The sequence below is a fragment of the Podarcis bocagei genome, assembly GCF_964188305.1.
Source record: "Podarcis bocagei genome assembly, chromosome: 4".
NCBI classification, from domain to species: Eukaryota; Metazoa; Chordata; class Lepidosauria; order Squamata; family Lacertidae; genus Podarcis; species Podarcis bocagei.
The window spans coordinates 63,750,100-63,766,921 of record NC_138128.1 but is presented as its reverse complement, the minus strand read 5'-3'; the positions used below and the strand labels follow the sequence as shown (position 1 = coordinate 63,766,921).

The window sequence follows — 16,822 nt, the reverse complement described above, 5'->3', positions numbered from 1 at the left end:
GTCTTAAAGGCTCATAATCCAAAATGCCAGCATATAATTCCAAAGAAGGCCACAACTTTATTTTGACAAAAGATAGGCAGAGACATCACTGGCAGCCTAATCACTAAAAGAATACTATTCTGCACAGAAGCTGATAAGGGAGATAGGGAGGTTGTGGACAACAAGCAACATGATGCAGTCATGCTGCCCCAAAGTCATTCACTTGGGTGTGCAATTGATATGCACTAAGTGCTTAGGTAACAAAAGGACAAAAGTAACAAAACTGGGGATAGGGCATCCACACCCAATGTAGTGTTTTGGCAGGTATGGTCCAGACCATCAACCTTCCCCCTCTTCTCAAGTGCTTCTACTGGAGGGCAGGAACTTCCCTTACCACTAGTAGAAATGTGGGATATCTTACTTATACCCAGCTTTATTTATGTATTTTACTTAAAACGTTTACAAATCACCCTTCCTTATTAAAAGCTCAAGGCTGATAACAACCAAATAAAAATGTAGTTTTATCAATTTAAAATATCACAAAATCTTCACACACTAAAAACAATACTACACCCACAGCAGAAATTCAGCCCCTCAATCTCACCCAGCACAGAAATCGGCAGGCAGCTGGAGGAGGCATGCAACTAAATAAGCCCTCTTTCAGCCCCCAGCAGAACAGTAAACTTTTTTGTAGCTAGTATTTTTTGTGTGCTTATTTACAAGGATAGATGAATAAACATAATGCATAAAAATCTCCATAGTCAGATCATAGAAATAGATATGTTTGCACTGCTGCAGGGTAAAAACCTATAATAATACTTTTTGGAAAATGGAAATTCTATTCATATGAATACACTGTTTGGTAAGAAATATTTTTTACACAAAACAACTGCCTATTTTCAGGTAAACAGAGCTAACATCAGTTTGCAGAGAACAATATGAAAAGTGTCAAGATCCTGATAGCAGTCAATAACAGATTTTTCTCACTGCCTCGAAAATGATATTTTTAAAAGTCCATTCACAGCTTGAATGAACATCATTCTTTTTCAGCCTTACTTTCTGAGAGTGCAATACTTAGTATTCTGTATGAGTCTATACTTTATTCATGACTGCATTATGCAGCATATTTGCACATAAATTCTTTCCATGAAACCAGTTCTGGAAGACAAATATTGTTATAGATTGTTTGCCTTATTCTAAATTGCCAGCAATTAAAAGCCATTATGAACGCTGTAAAACAAACTTCCTCTAGAGGATGGTCCTCTAGAAATTTTAGCTGTAATAAGAATGGTAGTCTTGCTGTTCCCAGTGTGGATTTTCTGTTCCTCTTTGTCTTCTTCTTTTCCTAAGCTCTCCTCACCCACTCATATGTGAAATTCTGTGTAATGTAAAAAATCTCTGCCTGCCTGCACACACACATCTACAGCCCTCTTTTGTCATATGGTAAGGAATGCTTTCTTAAGAGGATACAAGGCTGTGATTTTATCATGACTCTCAAAGTGCACAAAATCCCCATTCTGGAGGATGAACAATGTATAGATTTCTTTCCACGTAATATCCATGACTACTATACAGCAATAATGTAAGATATTCCTTAAAGAAATATACAGTGAAGTTTATACATTAGAAACATTATTGTATGCAGGAATATGACATTCTTTGGATGAGGAGGGTCCATATTTGACAAATTGAAACAAGTGGAGGAAGGGGCTCAAACTTTCAAGCATCTTTTGACAGTTGACCCACCAGGGATATGTTCATTATGTTCTCACAGAGCCCAACATATAATTGGCTTTCAGGAATATGGATGCTATATAACACGAGTGGCTTAAGTTGCTCCAGGATGCAGTTCATGTTTAACTGGTGTGGTTCTATACCGCTAAAAAGGTGATACAGGGGGTGCCACTATACTGGACCCAGAACTAGTAGGAGGCCTCGACTGCAGAGCAATCAACACCCCCCCCTGTCAAGTTGGATTAAGCAAGGGCAGTGCTTTTTTCTGGGGGTATGTGGGAGTACGCATACCCCTAAACATTTTGTGAATCTAAGTTTGGCCTCATTGAGGGCTAGTATTTCAATATGAGTAGGAAAATGAGAGTACCCCTAAACATTTTTTAGGAAAAAAAACATTGATCAAGGGTGTTGTTTGTCCAGTTCCGACAGCTAAACTGGTTTCAAGTGGCACTTCACTGATACAGAACAGCCCCCTTCTACCTGCTGAATGTGTGGGTGTGCTGTTGGCATGATACCCACCACCAACAGCCAGTAGAAGGTCCTAAAACAGGGCATTCAGAATTGGGGAGGGGCTAAGCTTTCCTGCGTTCCATTGGATCCTGAGCCCCTGTCAAAGATGTGGAGTGACATCACTGTGTTCGGATCAGGTCAAATCATTCTGTCCCTGCTACTGCTGCTGGTGGGGTAGGAGAGTTCGGATTAAGCCCCCAATATACTTTCATAATAGAATTAAAGTTACAAAGCAAAACATGCAGACACCACTAGAAGTGCTCCCTTGTTTCAGCCAACAAATCAGGTCAGAGCTGTGATTGACAAGTGTTATGGAGAAATTCAGAGACACACACAAATTGAGAAAACCCTAAAACAGCTTCAGAATCACCCAAGTAGTCCACTCTGCAGACAATTTAGAAGGTACTTCCTGGTTTGTATCGAAACTACACTTTGGTCTTCCTTTGCATGTGTGTGACGCTAAAGACAGACAATGTAGAAGGGACTGCCTGGTTCATTGCTGAAGAGACTTACTGGCTCCTCTTGAAGCTGTTTTTCATCTTCCCTGTGAGAGAAGTAGTTGTTCAGAGAAAATAACTGAGAAATTCAGAGTGTTAGCACACCTGTGCCTGGGCAGTAGCTCGTCCATTAAAAAACAAGAAGTAGCAGCAAAGAGAGGAGTTCGTGCTCCTTCTAACACATATTTAATTTCATGCTATTTTAAAAAGAAAATTAAAATAAATTCCAAGTATGTGACTTAGTAGAAAAATTACCATACAAATGAAAACGCATCAGCAGTAAATCCATACTGCAAGTGGTGCTATTATATTTGAGAAATATGAGTAACGCTGAGTGTCCCACTAAAGACCCTAGCATACATTCAGAGCAAGATCGGGCTTTGTTTTAGATGGCAGGGCAGGTGGGTTAAAAGAGATTTAAGATTTTCATCAACCAATGCTCGGATGCCCGTGCTTGGATAATTTCAAGATGAAATTGTTAAAAAGCAAGCAGTGTATTCTAACAGCTTTTGTTGTGGTTAATTGTGTATACCTCATAATGATGGTAGCAATGGTATCAGAACAGGTCAAAAAGCTGCTCATTAAAGGATTTGAGCCTTTTACTTGAATATACTCATTTAAGTGTTTTACTAGTGGCAACAGCCTATCCCCATGAATCACCCTGTATCCATCCCTTAAGTGGGAAACATATGAATCGCCTCTCCCCACTATCTTGCTGCTACAATTAACATAACTCCTGCAACCACTTTCCCATAGAAAGTAATGCAAAACGAATTAATCAATGCCAAACTTCTAAAAACAACCCCTAAAACAGCAATGTAACATGAATTTTACTATCTAACGAGACCACTGATCCATAAAATGAAAGCAATAAACAATGTACTGCAGTCACACAATCAATCAATCAATCAATCAATCAGTAGCTGAACTGGGTTCCACACAGTCACAAATACAAAACAAAAAGCCACAAAAACAAAAACACAAAATTGCAAAGACAGACCTCAGCGCAGTGGCGTAGCGTGGGTTGTCAGCACCCGGGGCAAGGCAAGTAATTTGCGCCCCCTAACCCGTGGATTTGCGCCCCCTAACCCTAACCCCCAGATGTTGCGCCCGGTGCGGCCGGGCCCCCCTGCACCCCCCACGCTACGCCACTGGCTCCATGTGCCCTGGGGGGTCTCTTTTCTATGGTTCTATTAGGCCGCTCAGTTGAGAAGTGTAGGCCGAAGGAGCTAATCATCCTTGCAGAGTTGGAAAGGGACCACAGGGCTCATTTAGTCCAACCCCATCTTTTGCCCAACAGGGGACTCAAACCCAGGACCAAGGTTAAGAGTTGTATTCTCCAGCCTGAGCACCCCAAGGAGCAAGAGTGATGGGGCTGTAGGGAGAAGGGGCAAGTGCCCCACAGGAAGTGGCCCAGGAAACATGATAGATGGCTGGTTTGCAATCCAGGGGCAAAGGGAGGGGTGGACACTGCAGCCTCCAGACCTCTCCCCCTCCCCCCAGGAGAGGAAGGTAATGAGACCCTTTATAAAATACTTTGTTTATCCTTGACACTTTTGAAACTCCCACACACATAGAGATTATATATTATTATTATTATTATTTATTATTATTTATACCCCACCCATCTGGCAGTTTATTCAGTATGATGATGCAATGTAGGGAATAGGTTTTTTCCCTTTAAAAGGTTTTTTAATAGGTTTTTTCCCTTTGTTTGTCAGTTAAAAATGATTTTTCACAAACAAACCTTTATTTTGGAAACATAACAAGAACTGACCACTCTCTTTTATACTGTCACTTTAAAAACAAACAAGCAAAAAAACCAACCCCTGTCTCTCCCTGCCTACTTTCAAATTGGCAAAACCAAAGGGGGATTATGAAAGTTGTGCTTGCAGAAAGGTTACAACGTTTTTAGAAGGGGGAAGGGGCAGAATGGGTGGGAGGCTGGGAGCAAAAGGCCGTTCAAGCTACAGCTTTGCAGCTACAGATTGTGGTGATCCCTCGTTTTAGGCGGCTTTATAGATCCTAGAGGTGGAGAATTGGAAGGGACCCTGAGGGTCATCTAGTCCGACCCCCTGCAAGGAATCTCAGCTAAAGCATTCTTTAAAAAGGGGCTAGACATGTTGGCAGAGGACCAGAGGCAGGGGGCCTCTGGGAGACCAGTTGCTGCCCCCCGGGGGCGTGTCCCGCTTACGGCCTCAGTCGTGGGGAGCTGCTGCCTGGCAGAAGGGCGGAAGGTTTGCTTCCAAGTTGAGGCGCGGAGAGCGCTCCCACCTCCGGCCTGTTCCTCCCGCGCCCGGGCGCGCGCCTCCCATGCCGCTGACCCTCCCCGCCAGCCGGGGCTTGCCACCTGCTCCCGCGGCCCTTCCCCCTTTGCAGACAGGTTTCTCGTGCCTTCCTTGTCAAAACAACCCTGCCAGGTAGGCCACCACCGCCGGCCCAGGTTGATCGTGCCAGGGCCCACAGGGCTGGGCTGGTGGGACCGAGCGGGGGCGTTGCGCAGCCCGTCTGGCTAAGCCCGTGGAGATCACCTGCCTTCTCCCCTCGCCCCGCTCCCAGTTTCTGGCGCGGCGCTTCCCCTTTGCACCGGCGCTGCTGCTGAGTCACAAGGGAGCCCCAGAATAGCTCGGGCTGCGACTTGACACCTGGGCACGCAGCGCAGGGCGCGGCAAGGCCCGGCGGCGCGTCGGGGTGCGGAGGCTGCCCGTGCCGGCCAGGCGTCGGTGGCGGCGTCGGCGCTGCTGCAGCGGCTGCTCCTCCTGCAAGCAGTGAGTGGAGCGCAGCCGCAGTGGCGGCGGGGCGCGCGCTAGGGCGCAAGACTGGCGGTGGCTGCAGGGAGCCCGGCGGAGGAAGGAACTTGTCCCTTCCCTCTGGACTCGCGCCCCCCCAGATGTTGCGCCCGGTGCGGCCGGCACCCTTGGCACCCCCCACGCTACGCCACTGCCTCAGCGTAACACTCAAAACAGAAGTGTGGCACTCAAACTGGAAGCGTATCACTCAAAACGGAGCATGTTCGGCTTCCGAAAAAAGTTCGCAAACCGGAACACTTACTGCCGGGTTTGCAGTGTTTGGGATCCAAGTTGTTTGAGTACCAAGGCATTTGAGAACCAAGGTACCACTTTACTAGTGCGGGTAAAAAAAGGAGCTTAGATCCAACCTCCTCCCGATGATCCCAACCAGTAAAGGAAACAATCGTTTCCCAGTCAACCTCTCAGGAACTATTACAGAATTTTGAATCAGATTAGCCTTGGTCCTAACAATCATTTACGTCAGATCTGTTGCTATTATATATTAATTAAATTGTGTACATGTCACACTGTGCCGCTACATAGGTGTATTGTGCCGTGGTGAAATCTGTCCAAAGTTCCTTACTATTCAAGAGAGCTTTTACAATAAATGTAAATTACTAAAAATTACTAGGTTCCCTTAAGCATTTACTGGGGAGAGAGGAGTACTTACCAAGCTCAACAGGCAGTCTTTTAATAGGATTTCTTTCTAACAGCAGCGTTTTCAACTGCCTTTGCAATAAATAAGAAAACAAAATGTAAATATAAAATAAATGAAAATGTCAAAAGTTGTCGATTCTCTAATTTATTTTATGAGCCTATCACAGAAATAAAAAGACAAGACTGATGGATCAGGCCAATGGCCTATCTAGTTGATCATCCAGTTCTTGCAGTGACCAGCCAGATGCCTATGGGAAGTCTGCAAGCTGAACATGAGCACAACAGCCCTCTGCACACCTGCAGTTCACAGCAAATGGTATTCAGAGGCATACTGAACTATTTCAAAGAAACAGAATTATACAGATGGATTCCAAAAGGGATCTTATGGTTAGTGTCAAAATATAGAAAAATGTCATGTCCTTCAGAAGTTGGGTTCATCAGATAATGGATGCAGGTGCTGCGATGGAGCAGCATTTCTATATCAGACAATGTTTAAACTTGATTAGATGACCAGTTTCAAAATACTTTTAGCCATGTCATTTTAGGACAGATACTTCCAAATAAGTTCCCAAGCAATATATTTTTAAAAATTTTTGGGCCTCAGTCAATTCATTTAGTGACTTTTCAGTTTATTTATAGTCAGTATAATATATAAAGGACAGAGGGAAGGACAACAAAAATGGGTAAGAGTATAAAAGCAAACTACAAAGTTCCATTCCATAAACTGGCGAAGCATGCAAGTACATCAAGTTCCAAGCAAAACAAATGGGTCTACATTATCTTGTAGCTTGTTACACCAATAAATGCACTTCATTTCCCCATTTGACTTTTATTATGTTTGTAAACTTATGCATACATACAATATCCCAAACTTTAATAATCCATTGTTGCAAAGTTGGTGTCTTTTTAAAATTAACTATTATAACAAATAGTTATGTCACAAACAGTTAACAGATGCAGGACCAATTCCTTATTTTCTGCTAGTACATTTATATAACCAAACAACATGGTTAAGGGATCCATTGGCAATATATATCCAGTTACTGCCTCAATTTCAGTACATCTTGACACTGGGAATGTACCTTCAAAGAGGCTTGCTGTTACTTAGCGATCACAGGGTGCTTCTTTGAAATTCATTTTGAGGAAGCAGTTTGGATTCAAATCGCTTCCTACATATGTCTGCAAAGGAAAATGTGTTCCATTTGGATGGGAAAATCTCTACTGCGGTGGATTTAACCTTGCAATTGTGCATTTGTAGCCACATCCATAGTTACCCCACATCTGACATCACTTATGTCAGGTGTGAGGCAGACGAATGTGGTTGCAAGCAAAATGAGACCTGTGCCGGACAGCTAGGCCTCTGGGCCAGACTTTCTACACCACTGTTCAAAACAAAAAAGTGACCAATTTAAGCACCCTTTTTTTAAAAAAAAAGTGACTAATGTACGGTAACATGTAGTTTGGCCTACAACCAACTGTGTTAACTCTATTTCTTATACTCAAGTGGGGAGAAATGGAATAGTACTTAATTTCATAATGGGTATGTATTGTTCAACAGACAGAATAATTTAAAGAATGATAAACAAGTAAAAGGGCAGAAGACTTACTTGTGGCATCCAATTCCAGGGGGAAGCTCTTGAATTTTGTTGTAACGCAGATCGAGCCAAACAAGGTTTGGCACATTCTGAAAGAAATCCTCAGGAACTACGGACAGGACATTTCCTTCCAGATGCAAATGCTAAGACAAATATATATATATAATGCACACACACACACAAATATGAAACGATTGCTTAGTATATAATTCATGTATTATTAATTCCTTAGAAATACTCAAAAATATGTAAAACTTTAGAATTATTCAAGAAAGTATATTGGAATAATGGAATTATACTTTTAATTTGTACACAAGAACACTGTTAAGTTTTTATACTTTATAACTGAGCTACTCTTTACTGATTGGATATTTTAACAACTGTTTTTATGTATGAGAAACTTACTCTAAGGTTAAGTAACTTGTATATGTCATCTGTTAGATGCTGTAGATCTTTTCTACTCAGATCCAGAGAGATTGTAGAATTAGATTCAAGCTTGTCAAGAGCCTGGCAGATACGACTTGATGAACCAGAATCAGAATCACCTCTCCTTTTGTTTTCTGCATTATCACCACCAGCACCATCAGTTTCTGAGGAAGTCCACTTTTCCTCCATTTGATGAGAAACCACTTGGCCTAAACCAGAAACCTACACACTCATCATCCAAAGGTAAGCAATAAGCTGAAAAATAACAGATTTATATATATATATATAGAAAAATTGGAAGGTACCAACAACTCCCCCCCCCCATGTACTGTAACAGAAGTATATAATGCAGGTAAATCAACCACCTAAATACTTTATACTGTCTGTTCAGACAATCAGCTTTCCAGACCAACGGGAGTAACTTCTTTCTTTACACAACTTGGGCAGTAGCCCCATTACAGCATTGTTCTTTGTATTTCCAAAGATAACAATAAAAATAAAATAAAAAGAATCTCTCAATCTAAGATCTCCTATCTTAGAACATCAAACAGAAAGCTACATCAAACAGAAGCATTGCAAATGAAAATAAAAGACAGTAAAGTCTACATTTAAATCAGCATAAGTAACAGGATGGCAAAGTATTATCTTAAGAATAAAAAAAATTAAGTGTGCAAGAGGATGGGGAAAGGGGACTGATGAGAGTGGCAATACTTGTAGCAGTGGGGTTCTGAACACTAACATAACCATCTCTTCCCTTTGAAGAAATCAAGGAGAGAAATTGGTTCTAATGCTCAAAGTACCCTGGCCCCCAAAAGAAAACTGCCCACCGGGCTGTGCATCCCCTACATACACGTGTCAAAATGCACACACACTCGTGCCATCATCACACGTGACAATACACCTGCGATTTCCCTGGATGGTCACGTGCAACGTGTGAAACGCCCCCCGCGCTGGGGCACAGATAATAACGGGAAGGACTAACCAACAACAAAAACTAGCAGTTGCATTAAGGGTCCACATGGTGACAAAGAAGGAGCCGGGAAGTCGGCAATTCCCCGCCCCCCCCCCCGCGCCCATTCCCTGTTTCTGAGACTCTTGCATCCCAGGATCGTGGGTTCGAGCCCCACGACGGGTAAAATATTCCTGTCTGGCAGGGGGTTGGACTAGATGACCCTCGTCGGTCCCTCTTACGGTTCCGATTCTAGGACCTCTTCTCTCCCGTCGTCGTTGTTAATGCGGCTGTGCGCTCAGAACGAAGGCGGCTCCTGAGTTCTGTAGAGTTAAAAAGCAGTTTTCTCCCCACAGAACCTGAAACTCGCCTTTCCCCGTGTCTGTCTCCCCAAACCTTCCTCTCTTCCCGCTTAAAAGGCCCCCGGCAGCCAGCCAGCCCTCACCGACTTCTTCCCGGGGACTGTGAAGGCCGCCCAGTGCCAGAGCGGGGCGACCTCCCTCCTCCCCCTCCTGCCCCTCTCGCCGCGATCTTCCTTTATGCCGTGGCCGAAGGGTAACAAGCAGGCCGCTAGGCCGCGGTCGCCATGGCAACCCTCAAGCTGCCGGGAGGAGGAGGAGGCGGGCGCCTCCCTCGGCGCCGCCAGGGAGAAGAAGGGAGAGGGAGAGGGAGGCCCGCGCAATGCAGGCCAGGCCGACCCCGGCTCCCTCCATATCCCAGCCTGCTTTGCGTCCCTTTTCCTCCTCCCGCCATCTCCTGCTAGGTGGGACAAGGCTGTCTGAAGGATGGTACACGGAAAACGCACAAAGCATCCAGACAGGATGGGGGGAGGGCGGGAAAGAGGGGGAAACGTCTCCTCCCTTTTCGGCTCTTCGCTCCCCCTCTGGATGCTTCCTAGCTATTTCCACCCCGTTCTTATGAACTCCAAATATTTCCCCCCTATTCATTTCACGCAGCTTCAACTAACCCATCACAGGCACTGCCGGATTTACGTATAAGCTAAACAAGCTATAGCTTAGGGCCCCCCAAAATTAAAGGGGGGAAAAAGCCTGGATGTACATTTCCAAAATACAAGATAACAAACAAATAAAACCTACATACAGCAACAGTGTTTTGTGTTGTGTTGGCTCCTATGAAATACAAGATAACAAACAAATCAAATAAAACCTACATACAGCAACAATGTTTTGTGTTGTGTTGGCTCCTATGATGTAAGTAATGGGCCCCGCCTGCTAGCCTGCCCCCTAAAATACCACTGGTTTGCTCATTTCTATATATAGGGTGTCTACATTCTGATTATGAGTCTTTGTAAATTGTGTTTCTAAAGGAACTTTTGTTATTGCCAAATGCTAGGGCATTTCCTTTAGGCGTACCTTTTGAGACACAGGTTCTACAGGTCCACTTTAACAGATTAATTTACAAGGCTGTCAAAATGGTACAAAATAAGGTGATTGTGAACTACTGTGGTCAAGTCATACTGCCGCTGTGATCACTCAAAAAACCCCTACATTTCCACACAACCCATACCATCCACGTATTGTTATGTAATAGCTCCTCATCTATTAGCATACAATACAAAACTGCAGCGTATAACTCTAGCAAAGATTAGTGAGGAATTGCATCAGTCTGGAATAGGATCTATTTCCCTCCCCGCCCAAGAGGATTTGTAGGGATTGGTAAAAATCCATTACATGGCTAAATACAGACAAAGAACATATAAGACATAACCAACTTACATTAATCTTAGATAATTGTTAAGTAATCTATGAATAATTTGATTCATACTGCCCCTAATTCTTGCAAGATGGAAAATCAAATTGCCAATATGGCATTGCCAGAAAGAAGCTATTATAAAAAGAATTCTGATGCAGACAGTAATTGCTTTGTGAGAGGAGGAAGCAAAGTGCACACAGGTGAGAAATTGATGATGGGTAATGCCACTGTTTGCATCTTATCTTTGCGGGGATTTCTTTCTGGGTATCCAGATTAGTGTTAAATGCAAAACTAAGAACATGCTAAACTTTCAGGTGTACCTTTGGGCCACAAATTAATTAATTCCTAACAATATTGTACTAAATACTAAAATATTCCTAAATGTGGAATAAATGAAAAACTGGCTGTTACCTTTCACTCAGCAAATTCTCCTTAGCCACTGACTGGCCTCCTGTATGTCTGTAATCTCTCATTCTGCAAACTCTCTACAGCCATTGGCTGGCTTCCTGAGGTATCATATAATGTTCTTTAGGCTTCAATCCTGTACATGCTGTGAGTAAGACTCATTGAACGCAGTGTGGCTTCCATCTGAGTAGATTTGGATAGGGTTCTAAATGTTGTGTGTGAAGTTATAGAATGCTGTCAAATGGTGCAATATCTGGGAATAAAGTATAAAGTCAGTGTGCCTGAGAGAAATATTTCATACATGGACAGTGGAAATGAAAATTCAGGTAGGGTCAGAAGATAGTGACATGGCTGCTGGAGGCATTAATGACTAGGAATACGAGAGGAAGGAATTTTTTGTTGTTTTCTATGCTCCTGGAGGGAGGAGCATAGCATCAGTCTCTAAAACAATTGAACTCACTAGAAATTAACACCACCTCTTTTCTCTCTTTCATGTTTCAATATTGAAGCTAAATACTCTGTGTTGCACTGTGTTGACCAAAACCCAGACATTGAGGATTTTCATTCTTCACATATATTGTTTAAACGAATTCCATACACAGCAGTTTAACCAATAGGGGATACTAGTTACTAAAATAATGTTTGCTTATCACTGCAAGCTTATTGCCCCTGTAATTCAACTGCTCTCAAGTTTTACTTTTACATTTAAGAAAATAAAAATAATCATATTGGGATTCATTTTGGATGAGTGAGGGGGGAGAGTTTTTGTGTTTTCTAAGTACAGAGTCTTAAATTAAGGCAATTAAGAATAGTTCCTTTTCCTCCAGCTGGTGAGTAAATACCAATGAATGAATGACTAAAAGCAAGTAGCATATGTCCAAAATCTCCTAATGAGACATCTGGATTGCTTATTGCACGAGAGGAGAACATGCAAGCTGTGGAAATAGATACACACATGGAGGATGAGTAAAGTAAATGCACCCAAGGCTGACAAGTTGTTAAAAGGATGAAAGTACTCATAAAAGTGTCAAACAAATAACAATTCACATACTGTGAGCAGGGCTGGACCAATACATTTTGGCACTTGAGGTGAAGCAAAGATTGGCATCCTCCCACCCATGAAGAAGGGGTGAGTGAATATCTACATTGGGAACAAAGCAGGGAATCAAATCAACCTTACTCAATGGTTGAAGTGGGAGTCAATGGTTGTCCCAGGGCGGAAAGAGTCCTGCTTTGAATCATACTAGTTGGGTGCAGAGCCCTGGGGATCCCAGGGGGCACCCTCCACCATTTCATCCCGGGGAGGGGACAAGACCAGCAGCACTAAGAGGTCGCTGTAGAGATGGCATTTTGGGAGGGGCTGCCAAGGAGGTAGCAGATCCATGGAGTGCACTGTAGTCATTGCTGCCATTGTGGCAGCAGGAGGCAATGCACGCCTTGCAGGCTGGATCTGCTGCCCCCGTAGATCTTGTTGCCTGAGGTGGTTGCCTCACTTTGCCTCATGCATGCCAATCAGAAAGTCAGCGGTTTGAATCCCTGCGATGGGGTGAGCTCCTGTTGTTCAGTCCCTGCTCCTGCCAACCTAGCAGTTCAAAAGCACGTCAAAGTGCAAGTAGATAAATAGGTATCACTCCGGTGGGAAGGTACTGGTAAATGGTGTTTCCGTGTGCTGCTCTGGTTCGCCAGAAGCAGCTTAGTCATACTGGCCACATGACCTGGAAGCTGTACGCCGGCTCCCTTGGCCAATAAAGTGAGATGAGCGCTGCAACCCCAGAGTCGTCTGCGACTGGACCTAACGGTCAGGGGTGCCTTTACCTATTCTTCCCAATATACCTGTGGCGTGGAGTGTGTAGCTGTTTAGGTTTAAACTGTTTAGGCATTTGATTAGGTAACTAAAACTAAATCTGAAAAGGGGAAAACTCTTATATTTTAATGTGCAGAGTGAGCACCAGACTAAATGGATGGATCATTAGGCGCGAGTGATCATGCTCTTCTGAAGTTTACTATACAGTGGAAAGGAGCAGCCAAGCATACTAGGACTCAATTTCTTGACTTTAAGAAAGCCGACTTCATAAAACTTAGGGAAGTGCTGGGTGACATCCCATGGACAGCAATACTAAAAGGAAAGGGAGTTCATGATGGCTGGGAGTTTGTTAAGAGGGAGATAGTAAAAGCACAACGTCGGGCAATACCAATGAGACGGAAACATGGAAGGTACCTAAAGAAGCCAGGGTGGCTATCTAAAGAACTTTTAACTGAATTAAGATTAAAAAAGGATGTGTACAAAAAATGGAAAAGGGGGGAAACCACCAAAGAGGAATTCAAACAAATAGCCAGCATGTGTAGACACAAAGTCAGAAAAGCTAAAGCACAGAATGAACTCAGGCTTGCTAGAGAGGTTAAAAGCAACAAAAAAGGCTTTTATGGGTATGTTCGTAGCAAAAGGAAGAACAAAGAAACAGTGGGGTCACTCAGAGGAGAAGATGGTGAAATGCAAACAGGGGACACAGAAAGGGCTGAACTCCTCAATGCCTTCTTTGCCTCAGTGTTCTCCGATAAAGAAAACAATGCCCGACCTGAAGAATTTGGAGCAAATGATTCAGCAAAGGAAACACAGCCCAGAATAACTAAGGAGATAGTACAAGAATATTTGGCTAGTTTAGATGTATTCAAGTCTCCAGGGCCAGATGAACTGCATCCAAGAGTATTAAAAGAACTGGCAGATGTGATCTCAGAACCACTGGCAGTCATCTTTGAGAATTCCTGGAGAACAGGCGAAGTCCCGGCAGACTGGAGGAGGGCAAATGTTGTCCCTATTTTCAAAAAGGGGAAAAGAGAGGACCCAAATAATTACCGCCCAGTCAGTCTGACATCAATACCAGGGAAGATTCTGGAGCAGATCATTAAGCAAACAGTCTGTGAGCACCTAGAAAAGAATGCTGTGATCACCAATAGTCAGCATGGATTTCTGAAAAATAAGTCATGTCAGACTAACCTGATCTCGTTTTTTGACAGAATTACAAGCCTGGTAGATGAAGGGAACGCAGTGGATGTAGCCTACCTTGATTTCAGCAAGGCATTTGACAAGGTGCCCCATGATATTCTTGTAAAGAAGCTGGTAAAATGCGGTCTTGACTATGCTACCACTCAGTGGATTTGTAACTGGCTGACTGACCGAACCCAAAGGGTGCTCATCAATGGTTCCTCTTCATCCTGGAGAAGAGTGACTAGTGGGGTGCCACAGGGTTCTGTCTTGGGCCCGGTCTTATTCAACATCTTTATCAACGACTTGGATGATGGACTCAAGGGCATCCTGATCAAATTTGCAGATGACACCAAACTGGGAGGGGTGGCTAACACCCCAGAGGACGGGATCACACTTCAAAACGACCTTGACAGATTAGAGAACTGGGCAAAAACAAACAAAATGAATTTTAACAGGGAGAAATGTAAAGTATTGCACTTGGGCAAAAAAAATGAGAGGCACAAATACAAGATGGGGGACACCTGGCTTGAGAGCAGTACATGTGAAAAGGATCTAGGAGTCTTGGTTGACCACAAACTTGACATGAGCCAACAGTGTGACGCGGCAGCTAAAAAAGCCAATGCAATTCTGGGCTGCATCAATAGGAGTATAGCATCTAGATCAAGGGAAGTAATAGTGCCACTGTATTCTGCTCTGGTCAGACCTCACCTGGAGTACTGTGTCCAGTTCTGGGCACCACAGTTCAAGAAGGACACTGACAAACTGGAAGGTGTCCAGAGGAGGGCAACCAAAATGGTCAAAGGCCTGGAAACGATGCCTTATGAGGAACGGCTAAGGGAGCTGGGCATGTTTAGCCTGGAGAAGAGGAGGTTAAGGGGTGATATGATAGCCATGTTCAAATATATAAAAGGATGTCACATAGAGGAGGGAGAAAGGTTGTTTTCTGCTGCTCCAGAGAAGCGGACACGGAGCAATGGATCCAAACTACAAGAAAGAAGATTCCACCTAAACATTAGGAAGAACTTCCTGACAGTAAGAGCTGTTCGACAGTGGAATTTGCTGCCAAGGAGTGTGGTGGAGTCTCCTACTTTGGAGGTCTTTAAGCAGAGGCTTGACAACCATATGTCAGGAGTGCTCTGATGGTGTTTCCTGCTTGGCAGGGGGTTGGACTCGATGGCCCTTGTGGTCTCTTCCAACTCTATGATTCTATGAAATGTAATGTCAACTGTCTGAAAGCAATCAATGTGCACTTTAAAAAAAAAAGTAAGTAATGGCATGGAGGAAAGGATTAAGCCAGGCTTCCTCAACCTCGGCCCTCCAGATGTTTTGGGACTACAATTCCCATCATCGCTGACCACTGGTCCTGCTAGCTAGGGATCATGGGAGTTGTAGGCCAAAAACATCTGGAGGGCTGAGGTTGAAGGAGCCTGGGTTAAGCACACGCTCATCATGCACTGTGGTCGTAATCCTGCTTGAGTGCTAATTGCACTCACACAATTAGCATCATGTCTCATTTTGCCCTTATTTAAGCAGTAAAGCCCATTTCATCTGGGAGGTGGGTAAAGCACTGAAAGCTGATAAATTATTATTTATTTATTCTAAAATGTAGGCCCTTGCCTTTCTATAATGATTTAAAATGAAATAATACAACAGAATCCAATATGAGAGTAGATGGTAAAAACAGTAAAAACAAAAAGCAGCCCCAAAGCGTAGATTTAACCAAGTTTAAGGAGGGTCAAATTTCTGTGCACCCAGTGTGACCTTTAATTCACTTTTTGTTGTCTTGCTCAGATCTGATGAGGTGTACTTTACATAAAAGCTGATGAGTTGTCATGGAACGTCACACTGTGCAACACACACCATCTTTAAAGCTAGGCCCTTTTATCTCAAATGTAAGTTATTACACAAATTTCTGCTAGTGCGGCTACTTAGTTGAATCCTGTCCTTAATTTTTACATTTTGGAAATAAACATCAGCCACACAATATGCTAGGGTCTTTTATGTGATGTAAGAACAGGCTGTTATATACTGTAGCAATTTCTCGTGTATAAATTCATTCCTGTCACTCATTTGTTTAGTCAGTGAAACATGGTTTCAAGTGAAACATGGATTAAAATGTAACAGGAGCAACATGCACTGCAAACCAAGTAGCAATTTGGAGACATTTAAGCTACTCTGCAACACGATTGTTGCGATTGCGGGTGCTGCAGTCACCAGTAAGTAATTGTGGATACTTGATTAAAGTATTTATTAAAAACAGTAGCACTCAGTGTAGTAAGTAGTCCTTATCTCTTCAGCTGTGTGCTATGCTAGGGATAGCTTAGACCAGGCTTCCTCAACCTTGGCCCTCCAGATGTTTTTGGCCTACAGCTCCCATGATCCCTAGCTAGCAGGACCAGTGGTCAGGGATGATGGGAACTGTAGTCTCAAAACATATGGAGGGCCGAGGTTGAGGAAGCCTGGCTTAGACACTGGTTTGTGCCTGGCAGTGCTATTTTTCTAGAAAAAGAGGTGCCAAAACGTACCATGAACACCTCCCACATTCTCTAAAAATGCAACGGCACCCTCCTGAGAGGTGCCAG

At 43.5% G+C, this 16,822-nt stretch overlaps 1 protein-coding gene across 1 annotated transcript in view; it reads right to left on the bottom strand.

Annotated features, from left to right (window-relative positions):
• The window catches only part of LRRC27 (leucine rich repeat containing 27), a 43,684-nt gene extending 33,900 nt beyond the window's left edge, over positions 1 to 9,784 (bottom strand). Inside the window, exons 1-4 of the mRNA XM_081189517.1 lie at positions 9,582 to 9,784; positions 8,167 to 8,442; positions 7,774 to 7,904; positions 6,180 to 6,238 (exon numbers count right to left, since the gene is read on the bottom strand). Coding sequence (XP_081045643.1) covers positions 6,180 to 6,238; positions 7,774 to 7,904; positions 8,167 to 8,376 — 400 coding nt within the window. The 5' untranslated portion in view covers positions 8,377 to 8,442; positions 9,582 to 9,784. The remainder of the gene's footprint in view (positions 1 to 6,179; positions 6,239 to 7,773; positions 7,905 to 8,166; positions 8,443 to 9,581) is intronic.
• Positions 9,785 to 16,822: the final 7,038 nt, after the last annotated feature.